Source organism: Barbus barbus (genome assembly GCF_936440315.1).
Source record: "Barbus barbus genome assembly, chromosome: 10".
Taxonomy (NCBI): Eukaryota; Metazoa; Chordata; class Actinopteri; order Cypriniformes; family Cyprinidae; genus Barbus; species Barbus barbus.
In genome coordinates, this window is record NC_136738.1 from 19,676,372 (window position 1) to 19,701,518 (window position 25,147).

General features: G+C 41.3%; 1 protein-coding gene across 11 annotated transcripts in view; it reads left to right on the forward strand.

Annotated features, from left to right (window-relative positions):
- The window catches only part of lmo7a (LIM domain 7a), a 46,422-nt gene extending 45,063 nt beyond the window's left edge, over positions 1-1,359 (forward strand). For all 11 annotated transcript variants that reach the window (XM_079427095.1, XM_079427099.1, XM_079427091.1 and 8 more), the window contains one exon: positions 79-1,359. In XM_079427095.1, coding sequence (XP_079283221.1) covers positions 79-101 — 23 coding nt within the window. In that variant the 3' untranslated portion in view covers positions 102-1,359. The remainder of the gene's footprint in view (positions 1-78) is intronic.
- Positions 1,360-25,147: the final 23,788 nt, after the last annotated feature.

The following is a 25,147-nucleotide window of genomic DNA, read 5'->3' on the forward strand; positions in this document are numbered from 1 at the left end:
TGAAATATATGCGGCTCAGTTTCATAGTTCACCAAGTGATTTCTGATGTTCTTTATGATGATTTTTCTCTCGTTTCAGCTGGGCAACCCACAGCCATGTGATCTTGCAGTACTGCAGCAGATAGAGGAGGAACCAATCACAGACAAGGAACTGTAAACACTAAGAGCGTGTTGGAGATGTGATGAACATTGGGTGATTTAGCCAGCCTTGATTATTCAATGAACTTCTATTCTTCTTTTTCACTTATGAGAGGGTGAGATTCCTAAGGTTATGTTTATTTGAAAGTATTAGTAGTTGTTTGTACAAAAGGGATGTGCATGTACCTGAATATGAACTATGCATTTGAAAAGATTATTCATACACTGTCTTTTTCATCATCACTGATTGAATCTTCTGATGACTTCTGGCTAGTTAACTGATATCTGTATGTTCATGAAAGTGTTTATAGTAATTAATAGAAATATGCTATTTTATTGTCATTGCTTATTTAGGTTTCTCCTGCAGTCTTTTCTATATAAGGGTTTGCTGAGTAAACTATCCCGTTATTCCACTTCATCTGTATGCCTTTTTTGTGTTGATGGGAAAAGATGATTAAGGATAAATCCATTAAGACTTTATTTAAAAGTGGCATGGTTAGTAAGCAGCACTCATGAGTTATATACTGTTTAATTGGTAGCATCTATTTTATGCATCTGAGCAATTTCATTGCATGGGAAAAAGATGAATCTAGATCAAAAGTAGCGTACTCGGTAATAATTGTAAATAAAATTTCCAAACTATAATTCCTGAGTGTGATTTATTTGACTAAGCTCTCATTAATTGGATTTTATTTGTCCAATTGAAACTAGTCTGAATCCACCATTACGTTCTCCAAGTGGCATTGGTTCGACAGTCACAGGGGATTTTCATCCAATACCTTTTTCAATGGTTCATGTGTTTTTTATCATATTCTAGTAGCCTACTACAATGCATTTCCCAAGATACTTATCAATGAGTGTGTATTTTTGTTGCAGTTGCCTAATGACATTACATCTGAACACTGCAAACACCTGTTGGGAATTCACTGCTAGTCTTGTAAAAGTGAATCTGATGTATCAGGGCCTCAGGAGCATTACAATAATATTATTGTTCATAATATAAGAGGACAGAAAAAGAGGAGCCCAGCAATTCCTGCAGTTTGTTCTAATGGAGGGCACCAGCTGATTCTCATGTAGTACTGCCCTTATGAATATTAACCATGGTTTTACTATAAATAAAACCAAAAACCATGGTAACCACAAATTAACCATGGTCTTGCTACAGTAATGGTATTATGGTATTTGTGTGGTAAAACTTATACAAATGGTAATCAATGCGCTTAAAAAAAAAAAAAACCTTTTACTTGCCTATAAAACCATGGTTAATGCCAGATAACTAGCAAGTAAATCAATATAACATTGTATTTTAAAAGCTGCAAGCCCTAAGTTTCTCTCTGTCTCCCCATGTGTATTTTGCTGTCTTTTCCTACCATGTAGAGAACTTCTGGCTACAATGGCACTTATCATTTTGACAGTTTGATCACCTGGAGGTAAACGGTGAGTGGAAATTTTTCCAGGTATGGAATATCTAGGTAGAGTTTCGCTCCAGCAGATTCCCACTCAGATTTGTATTTTTAAGCTTTATCCACAATTGATAACCTAATGTATCATCCACAAAGTGTGCACATCTTGTTGTTTATGTGTTAGCTTACTTGGCTGCTTATGTAATAACCTACTTATTATTTTTATTAAATTGTTTGTTTCTAATTGAAGCGCAGTCGGCTCAAGGGGGCGCTGTTGGCCTAGGTGAACAGTTAATTGACCTGTGGAACATGCAAAAAGAGATCTTTGAAATTCTGTTAAAGAGGTGCTACAGATGTCCAATCTCATTGTCTGAGTGTCTTTAGTTTGGTGGGTAGAGGGACAGAGGATTTCCTCCTCCACCTGCTCTCTGGACTGATGCTAATTTTAGTCCGCATTATTGATGTCAGCCACATCTAGTTGCCATGGTTTTAGTTTCTCACTGAACATCACCTGCAAGGCACTGCACTTCTCTAATCTGACAGATAACACTACAAATTGACACATAAAATTTCATTCATACCACTCGAAAGACATTCTTATCTAAAAATTCAAATACTATTTTGGAAGGGTATTTTATTTTATTGTAAATTTGCTTTTTATTTGTATTTATAAAGTAATTTCCCCTGTAGTGTTATTTTAATATTGTTTAGTATTCAGTTAACAATACCAACACTGGTTTGATTCCAGGATAGTCACTGAAGTTGTTTGCCTGCAGATCTACAGTTTTTAGTCACATTACAGTTCAGGTAAAAGAACAGAAGCAAAAGGGCATATTTGTACTATGGATATGCTTACATTATACCATTAAAAGTACTGGTCTGGTATAGCATTTAAGACGAATGGTACAGTGCCATGAGAAGGTTTTTTCCCCTTTCCTGTTTTTTTTTTTTAAATTTAATATTTGTCACTTAAAAGATTCAGATCATCAAACAAATATTACACAAAGATAATGCAAGTAAATACAAAATGCAGTTTTTAAATTATGATTTAATTTATTAAGGGAAAAAAGCTGTCTAAACCTACCTGGCCCTACGTGAAAAATTAATTGCCCCCTCCTGTTAAATCATGAAAGAACTGTGATTAACCACATTATTTTAGAAAGCTAAGGTAAATTTCACTAGCCAAACCTAAGCTTGATTACAACCAGACCTTTTGAATTAAAAAATCACTTAAATAGAACCTGTCTGACAAAGTAAAGCATGCCTAAAGCAGCAACACATCATGCCGCGATCTAAAGAAATTCAAGAACAGATGAGAAACAAAATAGTTGTATCAGTCTGGAAAAGGTTATAAAGCCATTTCTAAGGCTTTGGGACTCCAGCAAACCACAGTCAGAGCTATTATCCACAAATGGAGAAAACTTGGAACAGTGGTGAACCTTCCCAGGAGTGGCTGGCCTACCAAAATTACTCCAAGAGCACAATGACAACTCATCCAGGAGGTCATAAAAGAACCCAGAACAACATCTAAAGAACTGCAGGCCTCACTTGCCTCAATTAAGGTCAGTGTTCATGATTCAACAAGACTGGGCAAAAACGGCATCCATGGGAGAGTTCCATGGCAAAAGCCACTGCTGACCAAAAAGAACACTCCTCTCACATTTGCCAAAAAATATCTCGATTATCCCCAAGATTTTTGGGCAAATATTCTGTGGACTGATGAGACAAAAGTTGAACTTTTTGGAAGGTGTGTGTCCCGTTACATCTGGCGTAAAACCAACACAACTTTTAATTCAAAGAACATCATACCATCAGTCAAACATGGTGGTGGTAGTGTGATGGTCTGGGGCTGCTTTGCAGCTTCAGGACTTGGATGACTTGTCATAATTGATGGAACCAGGAATTCTGCACTCTATCAGAAAATCCTGAAGGAGAATGTCTGGCCAGCTCAAGCACACTTGGCTTATGCAGCAGGACAATGATCCCAAACACACCAGCAAGTCCACCTCTGAATGGCTCAAAAATAACAAAATTAAAGTTTTAGAGTGGCCAAGTCAAAGTCTGGACTTAAATCTGATTGAGATGCCGTTGCATGACCTTAAACAGTTCATTTATGCTTGAAAATCCTCCAATTTGGCTGAATTAAAACAATCTTCTGCAAAGAAGAGTGGGCCAAAATTCCTCCACCGCGATGTGAAAGACTCATTGCCAGTTATCGCAAAAGTTTGATTGCAGTTGTTGCTGCCAAGGGTGGCACAAACAGTTATTAGATTTAGGGGCAATTACTTTTTCACGTAGGGCCAGGCAGGTTTGGACAGCTTTTTTCCCTTAATAAATAAAATAATTACTTCAAAACCTCATTTTGTATTTACTCTGGTTATCTTTGTGTAATATTTAAATTTGTTTGATGATCTGACAAATATGTGTGAAGTGTGACAAATATGCAAAACAATTTAAATAAAAATAAAAAACACACCACTGTACACTAGCCCAGCAAACTAGTATATAATTAAGTTATAAAGAGGTGTCAGGGAAGTCGTGGCCTAATGGTTAGAGAGTCGGACTCGTAATCCAAAGGTTGCGGGTTCTAGTCTCCGGCCAGCAGGAATTGTAGGTGGGGGGAGTGAATATCCAGCGCTCTCTCCACCCTCAATACCACGACTGAGGTGCCCTTGAGCAAGGCACCGAACCCCCAACTGCTCCCCGGGCGCTGCAGCATAAAATGGCTGCCCACTGCTCCGGGTGTGTGTTCACGGTGTGTGTGTGTGTTCACTGCTGTGTGTGTGCACGTTGGATGGGTTAAATGCAGAGCACGAATTCCGAGTATGGGTCACCATACTTGGCTGAATTTCACTTCACTTTGGAGATCTTAACATCTTCTAGAACATGGTGTCAAACGTGTATGCTATCTCATCATTGCTCTTTTCAAGTTTAATGTGTTTTTGGATTACTACTTTTACTACTCTTCTTATCAGTGCCGTTTTCTTAACAAGCTGTTCTTGTGCCATGATAAGCAGAATTTTCTTCTGGCGCTTTGAAAGAGGATTATTCTAGGACCTTTTGATGAAGTGAAAGAAAATCGAGTTAGATCCTGATGTGTCCCGGACCGTAGCTCTAGGCAATACTTTGGATCGATTAAAGAAAAAGAATGTTCCCGCTTTGTCCCGGTGCTGTGGAAACAAATGTGCACTTGCTTTTTATGCAGCTCACATTTAATTTCACAACACCCTGAATTTCCTGAAGCACTTCAGTTAATGCAGAGATCCGTTTGGATGTTATAGTGATCCTTTTTTGGTAAATTGCACAGCCAGTTAAGTTTTCTCCCCCTTTTCTAGTGTTTTCTAGTGGCTTTGTTATTATCAGCCTTTCTGTACAGGAGGCTCCTGTTGTTTCGTGGAGGTGGGTAATATGGTTATTGACTAAAGTGGCCATTAAAACAGCACTTAGTAACCTGGCAGTGACATGCTGTGCAGCCCTCAATCACAGTTTTCAGATGCCGTATCATTTCTCCGCACTTTAGAGCCAAACACACACATGAGAAGTGAGTGGATACCTGACTGAAGTGGATGAGGGAAGGATTCTTTCAGGTGTGAGAATCAAAGGGATTTTTTTTAAGAGGGGCAGAGCACCCACTTCTCGCAGTCAAATGGAGATTTGGTGTGGGGGTAGAAAGTGATTCATTTTTTATGTCAAGACTTAAGCCGAGTGCGATCACTGCAGGCACTGATTTCTAATTTCCCTTGATGGCATACTTCAAAGATCCAATCTATACTTGTCTTCTATCTTACTGTACCGCTCTGTCTAATGCTTGGCCTCCAATGAAATGTGCTGGCCCTTCATTTTCAGTGACATGGAAAATGTTTCACTGCTCATGAATGCTAAGGCGGCCACAGCTGGAGGATGCAGATATGCTTGAAGTTATTATGCCAAGAGGATGTTTTCTCGCCTGCTGTGAATTCAGCTGCCATTTGTGCTGAGCTGGGCATGGAGGTGAATATTAAGTCACAAGTTAATCTTCTGTTTTCATGCTAAATTATTTTGATGATCTCAGGAGATTAAGTATGGTGTGAAGTTTTAATGTGAGTTGCAAAATTAGTGCCACTAGCAGTTTTTGGTTTAGATATCATCACACTTTTCAAATCCTAAAAGGGCACATTAGCACTTGATTAATCCAATTATGTTGTTAGTCATAGATTTATACTTTAAGTATCAATTCTTTTTTGGTGCAGTAGCCGTATATCTGTGATTGGTGATTTCTGGACTCCACACATCACAGCTGAATTTATGAAAAAGCACATCCACATATTTCAGTGTCACCACATGCAATTTTCATCCATCATTACTTGGAATTAATGAGAGCTCTTCAAAGGCTGAGCACATTTTAAATTGTTTTTCTACATGCACTGGACCAGACTGCTGTTTGAAATGCATATAACACTGACGTTGAGTGACCTTCTTTTAAAATATAGTAATACTTGGAAAGCCTTTAGTCACACAATATTTTAACAAAAATGACTTGCAGCAATTTTGTGGATTAAGTAATACTATAAAAAAGTTAGTTTGGATTTGATTGGGGAAGTGGTGATCCAGAAGATGTGAGTGGTGCAGAGTTGTGACTAAAGTGGGTAGTGTGTGTTTATGTTTTGTATTTTTTAATAAATGGGAGCATTGGTGTGTTCTCCCACTCTTAGAATGGAATTTCTCTTCAGAATTATTAACATTGTAACATTATTAACACTGGCCATTAAAAATGTTTTCTTTAATGAAGTTGAAACTGAGTTTACTAGCATATAATGTTGATTAATGACTTAAAAGCTTGCAGACATATATTGAAAGACATTTATGAAATCTGAAAAAAATATGGGAAGAGCAAAATCTGTAGATTTTTACTTCAGGAACTCAAATGTTCTCTTTTGGTATGTATCATTTTGACTTCCGTTTGTAAAAAAAAACAAAAAAAAACAATTGCAGTCACTTACAATGAAATCACCACTGTTCCATGTTTAGGTATGTTTTGAAGCATGGCAGATGGTTTGAGCTGGTTTAAGTTGGTACTTAGTTGGTCATAAGCTGGTTTAAACTGGTTCTGAGCTGGTCCTAAGCAGGAGATAGTTGCTCAGCACCAACTAAAGACCAGCTTAAACCAGCTCAAACCAGCTACCATGCTTCAAAACATACCTAACCAGCATATGCTGTTTTTGTTGTTGTTGTTGTTGTTGTTGTTGTTTTTTTCAGCAGGGTTCCAGAGTGTTTATAAAAGAAAACAATGTACATCTTGTGTTTTTATATTAGGCCCATGTGAATTTCTTCTTAAAAAAAAAAAAGTTTCTCTGTAGATTTCTGAATCATCCTTTTGTAGGTGAATGCATTTAAGCTATGCATCATGACATAATTCATGTGGGTGGCATTTGCTCTATGTACACAGTACTTGGTAGATAGTTCCATCATGTTCCTTTCTCATATGGTTGTGTGTGTCATGGGAGAGTTACCAGGTGCAAACGGTTATGACGTTAGTTGAAGGTTTACTCAGATAAGGTTTCTAAGTGATTCTATCACATTAGTGCTAATGCTAACATGTGCTGTATAATGTACACATTATAATGCTGTATAATGTCAGATGTTGACAACCATAATTTTAACCAGGCAAATCAAACAAAGAATATGCTCTGATTATTTCTTAATCATTTAGAATTAAACTAATCAAAATGCAGTTTAGCACCATAGAGGAGCAGTAGTCTGTGACTTTAGCTAGACAGATGTTAACAGCTTTGTGAGAAGGGCAATGAAGTGGTGCATGACCTCGAGTCAGATGTTTTTGGCATTGTGCCTGAATGACATCTAGTAGGGAGCAGGGAAGAGCAAGGACAAATGTAAGCCTTATCCATAAATTAACAAACTGGAGCAGTACTACAACATGGGCCGAGTGACAAAGGCATACATTTACAGATGGGTTGAGTAACACAAGGCCAAACCTGCATTTTTATTACTAGAATGAACTATTAGAGCCTCTGACCTTCATAAAATGGCAAACATAAAGTTGAGAGTTTTTGGTTTTCAGTTTAGAAGATTGTGTAGATCAAGTGAGATCAAGACTGTAGATCAAGTCTTATGTGTGGGAGATTATTCAGTTATGTCAGTACAGCTCCACATCTATTATCAAATTCGCTGATGATACTGTGGTTCTGGGCCTCATCTCCAACAACGATGAGACCGCATACTTGGATGAGGTAGAGAGACTCACATCATGGTGCCAGGACAACTGTCTCTCTGAATGTGAGCAAAACTAAAGAGCTGATCATGGGCTTTAGGAAGAGACAGCAGCAGCCCTACACTCCTCTTATGATCAGTGGGACCCCTGTGGAGAGGGTGAGTAGCTTCAAGTACCTCTGTGTAAACATCTCCGAGAACCTGACTTGGACTACACACATCCAAACACAGGTTAAGAAAGCCAGGCAAAGACTGTACCATCTGCGACAGCTGAGGAAATTCAGGGTCTCACCAGCAGTCCTGAAAACTTTCTATTCAGGGACCATAGAAAGTGTACTGATTCAGTGCATCTCAGTGTGGTATGGAAACAGCTCCAATCAGGACTGCAAAGCACTACAGAGAGTTGTGCGCTTAGCTGAGCGCATCTCAGGGTCTGCTCTCCCCTTTCTGCAGGACATCTACCTCAAACGCTGCAAAAGTAGAGCTGTCAAAATCATCAAGGACTCTAATCACCCTGGTAACCGACTATTCACTTTGCTTCCATCTGATAAGCGCTTCCGTAGCATGATGGCAAAAACTGAGAGACTTAGGAGGAGCTTCTTCCCCCAGGCCATCAGGCTCCTAAACTCTAACGCTGTGTCATAACATCACTTGACTCCATGTAAATATCACCATATCGATAAGCTTCAGAATTTTTTCTACCTCATATTGCTGCTATTTACATACCCTGGACAACTTTTTGCACATTCCTCTTATTATTATCTAAGTCAACAACATACTGACCTGCACATTTATATTTATATTTATATTTTTTATCTTTATTTTATTTTATTTTATTCTACTTTTCTTTTTCTTAATATTTGTATACTTTAAAATTGCACTGTCCTTGGAGCGGACCTGACCTACATTTCACTGCTGGTTATACTCTGTATAATTGTGTATGTGACAAATTAAAATCTTGAATCTTGAATCTTGAATATTAAAGCAATACATAACATCGCCATAATATTAGTTTAGTGTTTGAACAACGTCCCAAAACTGCTGCTTTGTGTTTATGTGATGGATTGGGCAACTTCTCTCACACAGACACAGACCTACTGGTGTAACTGAATTACTTTGTGTTTGAGAAACTCAGTACATATATTGTTAAGTTTATTTTTATCCAAGCTTTAAGTAGTGACCTCAGATCTTCTAAAGATGGCAGTACATTGATAAAGTGTTCTCTGGGGTTGTGACGCAGCTGTTGTCATAGAAACAAATGCCTGGGCTTAGAATGGAGGTGAGCCAAGGTATTATTTGTAACTGGATTAAAAGACAGAGGCTTCCCTTGGTCCGTAAACATTGTGAATTACAGAAACAATTAAAGCCTGTGATCATAACTTAAAGTGTGGTTTGAGGCTGTATTATTCTTCTTTGCAGTGTTTTACATGTTTTTTTTTTCAACTTTTGAGAACAAACTCATGTTCTTATATACCTCTGATTTGAACAGGGAATCCATGAATAGTGATTTGCTGAATGGATTGAATTGTATGAATTTTACATAGCTTCCTTGTATTTGAACATTGCGGCAGCTGCAAGCTGGCAAGACAGGCAACAGAGCGGCACAAATCCTCCTCCTCAGGTGGTTCATCCTTATTCACTGCTGTGAATATGTCAAGCTACTTTTAATCACCTGAATGCTGCATACCATTTGTGCTACAAGAACCATGTCTGAAATAGTGCTTATAATAATGTTCCCTTCCTTAAGATGTTAACTGTGATGTGGTTTCGGGTTCCTTTATGAGATAAAACTGCTTTTATTTCTTTGCAAGCACTTGAAAAGTTGAAGAAACGCAAATTAGTTTTTCAGTGTTAGTCAGAACTGCCCATGTGTTTTACTTTACATTTATATAGGCCCACTGTACTATATGCTTAACATTTATCAGGCTAATATCTACTGACGTTCCCTATGAAACGCCCTCAGCCAGGTGGGGTAAAACGTTATTCTGTTCTGAACATCAAAAACTTTGTTTTTCCATCAAATGTATTCAAGTTGGTTGAATCAAAATATTTGGACTTTATATATAAAATTACCTCAAATTAGCATCAGGTAGCTAGTTAGCTAGCCAGTTAGCATGAGCTAACAATTTTTTTCAAATAGACTTATAATTTTGTAATCCATAATTATTGATTATATTATTATTATTTTTTTTTTTTAAGCTTAAACTGCATGAATTTGCTGTAAATGTTTAAAACAATTTGCTTTGTTTTGACAAATTTAATTTTTGTTAAAAATCTAATAACATGAAAACTCTGGACATTTTTCATTCTTGACTTATAATTTATGTCAGTGTCACTAAAACTATGATAACATTTCTGAACCCATTTAAACTTTGTTTTACATACATTTTTTTTTTACACAGTCCTTAAAGGGAGCATTTTCCTCCACTCTACCCCCACTTGTTTTCCCCCACTCTACCCCACTCTAAACTTTAATAACACCATTTTAATGTAGCATTACTTATATTCGGAGTCTTCGGACTTTAGAAATTCAGTGAATCTGAAGTTAAGTAAGTTCATTTCAAAATTACTATTATTTTGACATATACATTTACGTGACCTAAAACATAAGTCGAGCTCAATGGGCAAAAGGTTAAATGTCAGCAATTACCTGTGTCCCTTCACCTTATTTGTTTCTTATTGAATGATCTGGTTTCTTCTCACAGCAGTACTGATTCCTGTCTGATCACTGTCCAGTCCAGCTTTTTCATATCCCTTTTCCTCCGCCATGTTACTCATGCCATACAGAAAATGCACTTGTAATTGTTCTGCTTTTTAAAAAGAATTGTTATCCAGTCAATGTGTTCATGAATGTGTCATTTTGTCTTGGCGGAGCTTCTGTTCTAATCTGTGGACAGTCTTTGTCTGAAGCCTACCCAATATCATATCATTATATGAAGCATTTTGAGCAATTATGACAAATAACCCTGTAATCCAAGAGTTTTTTCACCATTTGCAGATCTATGATGGTGATAAATTGCCAGCAGCAGAAGTTTTGTACAACATTTTTAAAACCAGACAGTTGTGCCTTCTAGAAAACAGAAATACAGCAACTGTGTGAAAGTTACACACATGGTCAGAATTGTTGGTACCCTTAGTAAATATGATCAAAGAAGGCTGTGGAAATAAATCTGCATTGTTAATCCTTTTGATCTATTATTTAAAAAATTCAACAATTTCAAAAATTAAAAAATCTAACCTTTCAATGGAGAAAAATAATTTAAAATGGGGGAAATATCATTATGAAATAAATGTTTTTCTCTAATACACATTAACGGAACCCTTTTATTCAATACTTTTTGAAACCTTTATTTGCCAAAATAGTATAGCAGTTTTCTCCTATAATGCCTGATAATGCGTGTATCCTATAATGTGTGTATATAGTAATAAGATGTGCAACCTTAGTATAATGACAATGCATCTTGGAGTTTGCAATCTTTTATGGAGATGTACTGAGATATATTGACAACATTTCTGAGTGGCTTGCTGGCAGAGGTGGGTAGTAACGAGTTACATTTACTTCGTTACATTTACTTGAGTAAATTTTTTGAGTAACTAATACTTTTAGAGTATATTTAAAATTGGGTACTTTTACTCTTACTCAAGTACATTTTTAGTGAAAAAACGGTACTTTTACTTAGTTACTGTGGGTGACGCTCCTCTCGTTACTTTATCTTAATGCAATACGTAATAATAAAGACAAAAATGCTTCAATTTATTCCAAACGCCGCGCCGTCTACCTTTCTCTGGGCAACGAGCGATGTCCGTTCGCGAATGATTCATTCTTTTGAGTCAATTCTGTTCGAAGGCTCGATCAAACCAGTTGGCAAACTGAATCGGTTTGCGAATCAGTTTGAATGATTCGTTCAGTTCCCTGCCGCACGCGCTGAGTCTCTGAAGCGGTTCTCACTCAGATAACAGAGAGTTTAAGAACATCAAGAGCGTTGAAGACGTGGCTTTGGATCTACAGTCAGTTGAAAGCAAATCTGCAAAGGCTATGGTTTGCTAGCTATGAAGATCTTCATTAGATGAACACCGCGTGTGCTGTCGGTTCCACAGGTAGGTATAGCTTCGTTTACAGTACACGAACCACTATGACATTACCAGTTTGTTGTAAATGTACCTTACATTAAATACAATCTAGAATTAATTCATTAAATAAGTTACTAAGCTTTGCTTATAAAAACTTTTTATAAGTTGTTTTTTTTTTTTTTTTGCTTATACACAATTAATATTGATATTTTCACAATATTTACGCTTGCAGAAATAAAAGCTACATTTGTTTACATTTTGCGGAACCGACGGAAGAAGATCCGTCATATGCATTTATTTCGTTATGTTCAGATGTTCTGTAGCGGTCATTTGAGGAGATTTCTCTCTTCTCCACTTCAGAGGTTATATACATACAAAATACATAATTAATAATTAATGAATATACTTAATTAATAACAGAATTAATATACTTTAAAATATAATTTAATTCAGTGATACAAATCTGAATTTTTATCAGCTGTTACTCCAGTTTTCAGAGTCATATGATCTTTCAGAAATCATTCTAATATATTGATTTATTATCAGTGTTGTTGAAAAAAAACAGCATATGCTAGTTTGGTATGTTTTGAAGCTGTGATGCTGGTTTATGCTGGTCTTTTGCTGGTTTATGCTGGTCCTTAGCTGGTCATGTGCTGGTCTTAAGCTGGTCAGTCAGACCATTTTAGGACCAGCTTAAACCAGCATCCCATGCTTCAAAACATACCTATACCAGCATATGCTGTTTTTTTCAACTGGGTTTTGCTGCTTTTTTTGGAACCTGTGACATTTTGTTCACAATTCTTTTATGAATAGAAAGCTGAAAAGAACAGCATTGATAATAAATCAAGATATTGGAATGATTTCTGAAGGATTATGTCACACTGAAGACTGGCTTAAAGGCTGATAAAAATTCATTTGCATCACTGAAATAAATTACATTAAAAAAACATCTTTTGAACGGCAGTTGTGTGTGTGTGTGTATATATATATATATAAATTTTATCTAAATATCTATACATCTAAATAAAAATAGACTATATTCAGTATATGATCCAAAGTAACTAGTAACTAACTACTTGAGTAGTTTTTTTATCCGATACTTTTTTACTCTTACTCAAGTAACTATTCAGACTATTACTTTTACTTTTACTTGAGTAAATATTTCTACAATAATCTGCAATGCACAATTCTCCTTGTGTCAGTCAGCGCACGCACTGACCAAAACCCCAGCGTTTCAGCATGACTCATCTGAACGCTTGCATGACTGGCCATTGAGTTCATAAAATCAAGAGAATCTTGTGTGATTAGTTATAATGCAAAATGCTGTAAAAACTCATAAAAATAAATATGATGCACTATTTGCAGATCTAAATTTAATGCCACACTTTTAATTTCATACGCCCCGCATATTTTTAAGTCATAGGTTTACATAGTATTAAGTATTAAGAATCAGTTTAAAGAATTAAGAATCAAGAATCAAGTAAGTACTCTATTTTTGGTGTAATTTCAGTTAGGCTATTATTTAGTTTTGTGGTCTGTATGTAAAAATCTATTAGCCTATATAAAAATAGCTTATTTTAAAATAGCTGTAGGCCTACTAAAAATAACAAAATACATTAAATAAAAAAATTAAAATAATTAACATTTTGCAGATCTTGTAATGGTGACTTCAACTATACATACATTTAATGTTCCTTTGAAATTACATTTGGTGCAATAAACAATCCTGAAGAATTTTCTTGCAAGACACATTAGAGAAAGCATTGAAATATTATTTAAATGTTGCCTATTTTACTTAAAACTAATACAATTTAATTAATAATCAAAGTGAATCATTATGAATTTGTCAAAAATTGCTTTTGAATTAAACCAAACAGGTATAATTCATGAAGTGAATAAAGTCTGACCAACCAGGCCCGTAGCCAGCTATGAGGCCACCGAGGTCCGGACCTCGGTAAATGTCTCGTGTTCAAAAATAAAATTTGTTCTCTGAATGACTCATTTGCTGTCAAACTCCTCATATAAAAAAGGATTGTTTTTGAGAGAGTTGTGAGTGAGGACGCAGGCACAGCCTCCGTGTTGCCAGATCCAGCTATCATAAGGGATTTTAGACTTGCCCTTTCCACTTAATTTGACACTTTAGAAAGTTAATAAAGTAGAAAGTTTAGGGTGAGAAATATCTTTTTGATTTGAAATAATTTCAGTTTATTTTTATTTATTTTTTACAAGTATATTAAATAATTAAATGAAATATGCAAACATTAACACCATGAAGAAGTCTATGAAAGGTCATTCAGTATAGTAGTTAAATGTTCACAAATCATGCTATAAACATTCATAAGAGCACTAGACAAAGTTATCAGCTACATAGCAATGGTTATTAATAAAAGCTATAACAGTTAAACATTGATGCATGAATAATATACAACTGATAAAATTATCCAACTCCAAACTATAGTACAGTAGGCCTATTAACAAATTTTGATGCATATAGGGTATTATTTAAAAACGATCATCCCTCCAAAGCAGAGAAAACATCTTCCACAAACATCTACATGTCTGTCTCTTTTAAAGTGTTTATAGTGTAGTTGTCACGGGCTGATGAGGCACAACTGCAGGCAGACGACGGTGATACAAACAAAAGGTATTTTAATCAGAATATCAAAAGGTAGACAATAAATCAAGCTTACATAGACGAGAACGGACTAATACACAGGGAGAACTGAAGACTTATAAAGGATGGACCAAACATAGGAGACTAATGAGATAATTGCAAACACAGGTGAACTGAATGACTAATTAAACTGAATGGGGAAAACTAGGTCACAGGGGAAAACAGAAAACCAGACATGTTACAGTTCGCCCCCTCCCGGCAAGGCGTGACCCCACGCCGTCATATAATAACTGAGGAGGGAGGGTGGGGGCTCTGGAGGAGGATGTGGAGCAGGAGGGTGGCAGAAAAAAAACAAAAAAAACAAGAGAGAGTCCAAAAAAGAAGTCCATGGGGGAGTGGAGGGTGGGAGGAGCCAAGGGGAAGCCAGGAGCAGGAGAAGTCCAATGAAGATCCAGAGACCAGCCAGGAAGAGGCCCCAGGGCGGAGTCGAGGGAGGGAGGAGCCAGGGTGGAGAAGGCCTTGACGACACCCTGGGGACGACTGACGGAGATGGAGCCGATGGAAGGGGAGCCCAGGATGGAACCGAGCAGATGGAGAGCCAGGGTGACATTAAGGATCCGGAGGGCCAAGGCGGAGTCCGAGGCTCAGGCGACTGAGGTGGAGGCGGGGAACCGGAATGCCGCGTCGGAGCCGGAGTGACGGAGGATGAAGGTGACGCTGACGGGAAGGAGGAGCCTGACAGCGCCGAAGGGGAGGAGTGACTAGGTGTAGCCGCAGGAATGGAGCCCCAAGGCGGCGGATGGTCGACGACTGACCAAGGCGGAGCCGGAGGGACGAGGGAGCCCGGTGGAGCAGGTGGGAGGACGGGCCCCGGTGGAGGTGATGGAGCTATGAGCCAAGGTGGAGCCGATGGTTCGGAGGGCCGAGATGGAGTCCGGGGTTCGGAGGCTGGAGGTGGAGACAGGGAATCCTCACACCTTGGCAGAGCTGGCAGGTGAAAGTCCCGAGGCGATGGCTCAGGGCGCCCAGCTGGCGCAGACTGAGGGTGAGCTGAGGGGCTGACAGGCACCAGCGGGACTAGGGTAAAGGAACTGACTGGCTTGAGAGGAGGCGGGAGAGGGAGGCTGGGAGGGAACACAAGAGGATTCGAGCTGGACGGAACCAGCGGAGGCACAGGAGATTCAGGGCTGGACGGAACCAGCGGAGGCACAGGAGATTCAGGGCTGGACGGAACCAGCGGAGGCACAGGAGATTCAGGGCTGGACGGAACCAGCGGAGACACAGGAGATACAGGGCTGGGTAATGCCTCCCCAAACCAGTCAATAAGATCCCACATGAAGATGTCCTTAAGTTCTTCGGAATAATTGCCAGTGGCCAGTTGCAGCTCACCCTCATCTTGGGCGGGGCTTCCCTCCAAGCCCTCGATCTCCACTAGGATTCCCTCGGGGACGGACGATGTTGCCGGCTCACGCACTTGGTCAGACCACTCCTGGGGCTCAGGCTCCGGGGTGACGATAGGCTCGATCACGGGTCTCGGATCTGGCTCACGTGTCACGGCAGGCACAGGCTCTCCATCTGGAGTGGGCGCCGGCGAAATCTCCGTGCAGTAGGAGAAAGGCTGGCTGGTCACTGGTTTGGGAGTGAGGCTGGAGAAGTCCTCATCAGCGGGGCAGACGGAGAAGAATAGTTCATTGTTCTCCAGCACCCACTCCACACATGCGGCAAAGTTGTTCCGAGGACCGCTCCCGGGGAGGCGTGCCTTAGACCGCTCGCTAAGGCTGGCGATGTAAAATACACAAAGCGAGCGGTCAGGATAGTGCGTTAGGCACGCCAATTCCACAAAATCCCTGGTGTAATCTTCTAGGGAGCGGTCCCTCTGCTCCAGGCATAGCAGGGCAATGTTGGGATTATCCATGGGAAAGGGGGAGGAAAAAATAGGGGAACAAAAAATGCCGCAAAAAAAACTGTATTGGTCCGTTCTTCTGTCACGGGCTGATGAGGCACAACTGCAGGCAGACGACGGTGATACAAACAAAAGGTATTTTAATCAGAATATCAAAAGGTAGACAATAAATCAAGCTTACACAGACGAGAACGGACTAATACACAGGGAGAACTGAAGACTTATAAAGGATGGACCAAACATAGGAGACTAATGAGATAATTGCAAACACAGGTGAACTGAATGACTAATTAAACTGAATGGGGAAAACTAGGTCACAGGGGAAAACAGAAAACCAGACATGTTACAGTAGTATATAATGAGTTGTATTTGTATTTGTTTGTTATTAGGCCTATAGCACAATTCTTTAACACAACCCCCCCCCCCCCCCCCCCCACCCCCACACACACACACACACCACCAGCACCACTGTAAAATAATGCTGCCCCACCAAGTTTTCGAAATGCCCCCCCAGTCACACAATCCTACAACCGGGCCTGCTTTGTACAGCTTAGCTTGTTTGTTTTGGAAGATTACTCATTACTTCTCCATCTCCAAAATGTCAGTGTATAGTCAGACTGCCAAGCTATTAAGCTTTTCTTTTGTCTCTTAAGTGATATTACATTGTGCTCATACACACTGTTTAGATTGACATCTTTTTAACTGCTGTGTGGACTGGAGGTACAAATGAAGTAAGGATTGTTTAAATCTTGTAAAAAAAAAAAATATTTGAGAGTTTATTTGTAATGAACTTGTCAGACACAGCAGGTTAGTGAAAGAACAAAGGTGTTTAATAGTGAATCGGGAATCGGAAGAACTGAGGGGTTGGTATTCTTGAGATGAGTAGAAGTCAATGGAGTTACAGGAGACCCGTGAGCCGGGATAAACTCAGTCACTGTGTCTTTGACAGGGATGATGACAGCGGGAACCTCCAGCGTGCAGGGGAGTGCTCTGTGTGCCGTGATACGTGTCCAGTGAGTGGTAACCACAACAGTGTCCGTCGTCGAGCGTCTGGATCTGCGGATGGGGAAGATGAAGAGGAGCAGAACAAGAGGTAAGTTTCAACAGGTAAGTATCGTCAGGTAGTATACTCAGCTATGAGTCTTGAGAGCGTCGGTCCTTGTATGTTACAACAAGATCGGACACTGTTGTGATTGAGGAGAGTGCTTTTAAGTGTGTGGTGATTGTTCGCTGATGAGGTGCAGGTGCGGGTGATTAGAACTCTGGTGACGTGGATCGTGGCAATTGGTTGAGAGGAAAGCCTGGTCGTTCTCTGACAGTACCCCCCTCTCCACGGCCCGCTCCTGAGGGCCGACCCCGGCGTCGTGGTGGTCTACCTCGTCCTCGAGGAGCAGGGCGATCAGGATGGTTGGAATGAAATTCACTTAATAGATCCGGGTCAAGTATATCATCCCTGGGAACCCAAGCGCGTTCCTCTGGGCCGTACCCCTCCCAGTCGACTAGATATTCGAGTTGACCACCCCGACGCCGGGAATCCAAAATCTCCTGGACTTTATAGATAGCACCGTCGTCAATGATGAGAGGGAGAGGGGGTTCCTCGACCGGACCAGGCTCTGGGGAGACAGAAGGAAAATACGGCTTGAGGAGTGAGACGTGGAATGTGGGGTGGATCTTGTAGTGTGCAGGTAGTTGTAGTTTGAAGGTTACCGGATTGACCTGTTCCAGAATGGTAAAGGGGCCAACGAATCTGGGACTAAGCTTGCGGCAAGGCAGGCGCAGCCTGACGTCCCGTGTGGAGAGCCAAACCTTTTGTCCTGGATGATAATCAGGTGGGGTCGAGCGACGAGCATCGGCGGAGATCTTTTGCCTGCGCACTGCCTGCTGAAGATGGTGATGAGCCGAGTCCCAGACTCCCTCGCTCTCCCGGAACCAGTGATCTACCGAGGGTACGTCAGATGGTTCTCCTGACCATGGGAATAGGGGAGGCTGGTAACCGAGTACGCACTGGAAGGGAGTGAGACCAGTGGTGCCTTGCCGAAGGGAGTTTTGAGCGTACTCGGCCCAGCCTAGGAACTGGCTCCAGGAGTTCTGGCGGCCGTGACAGAAGGTTCTCAGGAATCTCCCTATTTCCTGGATTTTGCGTTCAGTCTGCCCGTTGGATTGAGGATGGTATCCAGAGGTCAAACTGACGGTCACACCTAGGAGAGAGAAGAATGCTTTCCATACCCGTGATATGAACTGTGGTCCTCTGTCGGAGACGATGTCCTCCGGGATTCCAAAGTAGCGGAAGACGTGGTTGAAGAGTAACTCGGCAGTTTGTATAGCGGTGGGTAGTCCAGGGAGAGGAAGGAGTCTACAGAATTTGGAGAAGCGATCAATGATGACGAAAATGCAGGTATTCTTATCTGAGAGTGGTAAATCAGTAATGAAGTCTACTCCTAGGTGTGACCATGGACGATTGGGAATGGGTAGTGGTACCAGTTTGCCAGCAGGGAGATGACGTGAGCTCTTGGATATCGCGCAGTCGGGACAGCCCTGAACGAACCTCCTCACATCCCTTGCCATGTTTGGCCACCAGAAGCGATCGCTTAGCAGCGAGAGAGTAGCGTTGGCCCCTGGGTGGCCTGTACCAATGGATGTATGCGAGGAGTGGATGAGAGGCGTGCGTTGAGTCCGGGGTACATACTGGCGATTCGGGGGACAGCCCGGCGGATTGGCCGGAGGAGGATCGGAGACAACTGGAGGAGAGGTCCATACAATGGGGCTGGCAATAATGTTGGTAGGGAGGATCCCCTCGGGCTCATCGGAGACCTCTTCTTGAGAGTGAACCCGGGACAGGGCATCAGCCTTGATGTTACGAGGACCTGGACGGTATGAAATTTTGAAATCAAATCTAGTGAAGAACAGCGCCCACCGCGCTTGACGAGGATTGAGCCTCTTGGCGTCTCGTAAGTACTCTAGATTTTTGTGATCTGTTAAGACTAGGAAGGGGTGGTTGGCTCCCTCCAACCAGTGTCTCCATTCTTCTAACGCTAGCTTGATAGCTAGCAACTCACGGTTTCCGATGTCGTAGTTCCTCTCCGCCGGGCTGAGTTTTTTAGAAAAGAAGGCACATGGATGGAGTTTCGGAGGGGTCCCCTGCTGCTGTGAGAGAACCGCACCCACTCCGGTAGTAGAGGCATCCACCTCTACGGTGAAGGGTAAATTGGGTTCGGGATGGACTAGGAGTGGTGCGGTCGTAAAGGCTTCCTTAAGGCGGTTGAAGGCGTCGGTCGCATCTTGGCCCCAATGGAGAGATTTCTTTCCTCCCTTCAGGAGGTCAGTGAGGGGACTGGTTATGGTGCTGTAGTTACTAATAAAGCGACGATAAAAGTTAGAAAATCCTAAAAATCTCTGTAGTTCCTTGATGGTAGTGGGTTGGGGCCAAGAGGTGATGGCTTCCACCTTCCCCTTGTCCATGCGAATGCCACCATGACTGATGATGTACCCCAGGAAATGAACGGTTGTTTGATGGAATTGACATTTTTCGGCTTTCAGATATAACTGGAACTTTCGTAATTGCTGGAGGACCTCCGCAACGTGTTGGCGATGTTCGGCCAGGCTCCGGGAGTAGATTAAGATGTCATCAATGTAGACCAACACAAACCGGGGAAGGAACTCCCGGAGCACCTCATGCATGAACCCCTGGAAAACGGAAGGGGCGTTGACGAGGCCATAGGGCATGACCCGATATTCGTAGTGGCCAGTAGGGGTCACAAAAGCGGTTTTCCATTCATCCCCTTCCCTGATGCGAATGAGGTTATACGCGCTGCGGAGGTCCAGTTTGGTGAAGATGGTGGCACCGCGGAGTTGTTCCAAGGCTGCTGGGACAAGAGGAAGGGGATAGCGAAATTTGACAGTTATCTGGTTGAGCTTACGGTAATCGATACACGGACGTAGACCTCCATCCTTCTTTGCCACAAAGAAAAAGCTGGAAGCAGCAGGGGACGTGGACGGTACAATATAGCCTTGATGGAGGGCTTCCTCGATGTACTCCTCCATGGCCTTCTGTTCAGGTAGTGAGAGGGGATAGATCTTTCCTCGTGGTACAGGCTCACCCGGAACCAGGTCAATTGCACAGTCCCATGGCCGATGCGGTGGAAGTCTGGCAGCTCGCTGGGGGCAGAAAACGTCACTGTAAGAAGAATACTCAGAAGGGATATCCACGGATCTTTGATCCACAGGACTCTCGATAGTGGTGGCATGTAGGGGAAGTGAAACGGTTGCCCAATGAGTAGGTCGAGGTAAGTACGGGAAACATTGAGGGAAACAGGACGAACCCCACTTTAGCACCTCGCCAGACTTCCAGGATAATATTGGATTGTGTTTCACCAGCCAGGGCAGACCCAAGATGACATCAACAGTTGCCTCTTCCAGTACCAACAGGTGAATGAATTCTTGATGGAGTTGCCCTACGCGAAGCTGCAACGGTCCAACACAATTCTCAACAAGATTGGGAGTGAGTGGCATACCGGTTATGGACTGGATCTGGTAAGTGGTCTTTGTCGCGGCGATCGGGAGGTCGAGCCTTCGACAGAGATCGCCGGAGATGAAGTTCCCGGCCGAGCCGGAGTCGAGGAGGATGGTAACTGGGAGTGGAGTAGAGTCTATTATCAGATGTGCATTGGAAGTTAAAGGGTTCATCTTGGGAAAGGTAGGTTGGATGCCACTCACCGCAAGTCGAGTAGGACGTTGTGGGCATGATGAGATTCGGTGGATTGGGTCACCACAGTACAGACACAGGTTGTTAGCGATTCTTCTTTGTCGTTCTGAGGGGGACAAGCGAAACATGTCTGTCTGCATGGGTTCCGGTGAGGGTCTGGCCTCTGGCTGGGAAGTTGGAGGAGTAGCAATGGCAGATGGTGAGGGAGTATCAGAAAGACATGCCTTCATACGGTTCGAGCAGCGGATGGCGAGCTGTATAAACTTCTCGAGCCCATAAGTATCATCATAAGCAGCGAGATGTAACTTCAACCGGGGGTTTAAGCCTTGTCGGAAGGCAGTAAGTAGTGCAGGCTCATTCCAACCGCTCGTGGCTGCCAGGGTGCGGAACTTCAGAGCGTGTTGATGGATAGTCGATGAGCCTTGACGTAACTTAAATAATTGTTCGCCTACCGATGAGTCCCCCGGTGAGCTGCTAAATACTTCTTTGAAGTGGGCGAGAAATTGGACATAGGAATGTGTTGCGGGACCGGCTTGGCTCAGGATCGACTCGGCCCAACTGAGGGCTGGTCCCCGGAGCGAGGTGACCACAAAGGCAATTTTTGCTTGATCGGAGGTGAACATCTGAGGATGCAGATCAATAGTTAGTGAGCATTGTAACAAAAAGCCATTGCACTCCTCGGGATCACCTGAGAACGGCGCTGGTCGGGCCATGGGACTGGCGAACATGATCGGTGAAGAAGAGCTGAATGCGGAAGTGGCTGGAGAAGGTACTGGAGCTGGTGCGGGAGGAGAGGTGGAATGAGTGAGGATCCTCTTGAGTGTGTCGACAAGTTCCTGGAAGGGATCAGCTGTACTCATGATGTTGCTGTCCGGGTCCGATCTTCTGTAATGAACTTGTCAGACACAGCAGGTTAGTGAAAGAACAAAGGTGTTTAATAGTGAATCGGGAATCGGAAGAACTGAGGGGTTGGTATTCTTGAGATGAGTAGAAGTCAATGGAGTTACAGGAGACCCGTGAGCCGGGATAAACTCAGTCACTGTGTCTTTGACAGGGATGATGACAGCGGGAACCTCCAGCGTGCAGGGGAGTGCTCTGTGTGCCGTGATACGTGTCCAGTGAGTGGTAACCACAACAGTGTCCGTCGTCGAGCGTCTGGATCTGCGGATGGGGAAGATGAAGAGGAGCAGAACAAGAGGTAAGTTTCAACAGGTAAGTATCGTCAGGTAGTATACTCAGCTATGAGTCTTGAGAGCGTCGGTCCTTGTATGTTACAACAAGATCGGACACTGTTGTGATTGAGGAGAGTGCTTTTAAGTGTGTGGTGATTGTTCGCTGATGAGGTGCAGGTGCGGGTGATTAGAACTCTGGTGACGTGGATCGTGGCAATTGGTTGAGAGGAAAGCCTGGTCGTTCTCTGACATTATTGCAGTTGTTCTTTTTTTCTTTTTTTTAAGTTAGCCTCATTACTAACTGTAGCTCAATAGACACAATGTTCAAAGGTTTGGGGTCACTGAGATTTATTTATTTGTTTGTTTATTCATTTATTTGTTTATTTATATATCTACTTTTTGAAAGATGCATTAAATGGGTATGACTTTTGCATTGTTACATTGCTATTTTTATTATAATAATGAGTTTATTATAATGATTTTTGAAAGATCATGTGGCACTGCAGACTGCAGTAATGGCTGCTGAAAATTCAGCTTTGCCATCTCAGGAATAAATGGCATTTAAATGTAAACAGAATAGAAATATTTTACAATATCGCTGTTTTTTCTGTATGTTTTGAATTGATCAAATATTGCAAATGCAGCCTTGGTGAGACTTCTTTAAAAAACATTAAAAATCTTACCAGCCCCAAACTTTATAACGGTAGTTTAAAATATACATGTATAATTCATACTGTATAATTCTGCTTCTCTAATTTTAAACTCAAGTCAAACAGCATTTTGAATTTGAAATATTAAGGCTGGGTATTGAATAAGGTGCATGTCACTGAGGCAGGCCTGTTCAGCCTCCCTGAAACCTCTTCACCTTTAATAAAATCAACGGCTTACATTAATCAATATTAAAAGACTTAATATTCCTTAGAACGCAATCTACATGCACCCATTCATCTTTATAGGATCTGTATGTGAGACCGGTATGCATGAGCCTCTCTTAGTGACTGAAAGGCCCACACCAATAATAGCATTTATTTAGTTGCATCCTTTTCTGATGATGAAAGTAGAGGCAGGTAAACATTTGAGGGATGAATCAGACAGCTGCAGTGGAAGAGTATTTTGATTACACAGTGCTTGATGAATTTCATGGATATTGTTTGTTGTCATAAAAATCAACTTGCATTTGCTTTACTCTGAATACAGTTCCATACTGATTTATGAGGGTGTTTTCTCTAAATCCTAAATCACACCACTGCAGATGCCAGGTTAATTACTTTTTGTATCTTGTATTGTTGTATAGAATCCATTAAAATTACACCTGAGTACCTGTTATAGAATATCAAACAAGGAAAGGAAAGACATAAAAAAGCCATGCCAAATCTGAAACAATTCCAACATTAAATTGAGCAAATATCCACAGTTGTGAAAGCTTAATTGACTTGTATTATATATATTTTGTCATATTTGCTGGTCTCAAAATTTTGGATGGCAGATTTCAAATTATGCACCTCTGAGGGGTCCATCACCAGCCAAGCAACTGCCATTGGGATAAATGGGAGTACTGACGGATGGCTTTAGAATTATAGACCTCCTTGGCTATCACTGGTGTGAGTGACAGATGTTGCTGTTTGTTATCAATATCAATCTCCCATGATGCATTTCCAATGAGGAGGATAGGTCATCAGCATGTAATCCTCAATTAAATGGCTGCCAACTGATTCCACAGCTGTACAGGTTGCACCTTATTGACAATACCACCCCCTGCCAAGTCCGGTGGCCAAACCAGATCAATAGACTTGCCTGAGCTGGTCCAGGAAAACTGCACTTGTGCTGCCATTTACAGACCCCAGCATGGCGAGACCCCTGCTGCTAAAGTGAGATAAGCAGATGAGATGGAGGATGATGGGGCACTTGTCAGGCCTATCCTGTGGAAGTGTGTCTTGTGAGTGTGTTCAATGATTAAAGCAGACCTCCTTATGTGAAACTTACAGAAGAAATTATTTCTGTCCTCACCTTCTCAAAGATGTTAAACTGAGCTTCTCTTTGAGTTCAAGTGGACAATTAACACTCTGACACACATCTGTTATCTTGTTTTAAATTCTCTTTCTCATAGAGTAAGATCACAAACAAAGGATAAATAACACATGATGTGGAATATATTGTTACGTTTTACAAATATATTAAGAGAAATCATTACTGTTAAAAGAGAAAACTTCAAAACTGTAATTTAAAATATTTTTTTTAAATGTTACTTCCCGTTCTTGAATCAGACTTGAATCAAACTGCGTTCTTAGAGTTTCTATATAAGAGTCTAATGCTGTTTATGTCACTCCACTTGTCCATGTTCAGTCATTTCAGACATAGTCTGTGCATGATTAGTGACGGATTAAGTGATTCTTTCTGCAGGTTACATTGTTATGCAAGAAGGCAATGACAAATGACTTGGCGGACTTTATGAGTCATTGAATTGTTTACTCAATCAGTTAGTTTAAAAACACATTTCTATCATGACAACTCTCTGAAGATTTTAGCATGGTAATGCTAACAATGTTAATGTATTTGTCTTGGTGGAAGTGCTGCTGAAGTGTTGTTGCTGTTAGTTATTGCTGTTGTTGTAGATTATGGCTGCTGCTGCTGCAAAGCAAGTACAAGAACTTGCTACTGCAAATACATATGCGATACAATGTTGTGAGTATTTAAGACATACTGCTGCTGTCGGCTCCAATAGCCTCATGGTTAGTGCTTGGTTAGCGGCATACTACAATAGCATATATAATAACCTGTAGCAGATCTATGCAGGTGGAGCTGGGGAACGTGGAGGGTTTCAAAAAAAATTAAAGCGCGCTGCGAAATGCTCTAGTGAATGCTAACCAGCCATTTAAATGTAAAGCAGTAAGCTCACTGGCTGCTTATGTATCATGAATCAGTCATCTTGTGCCAAGTA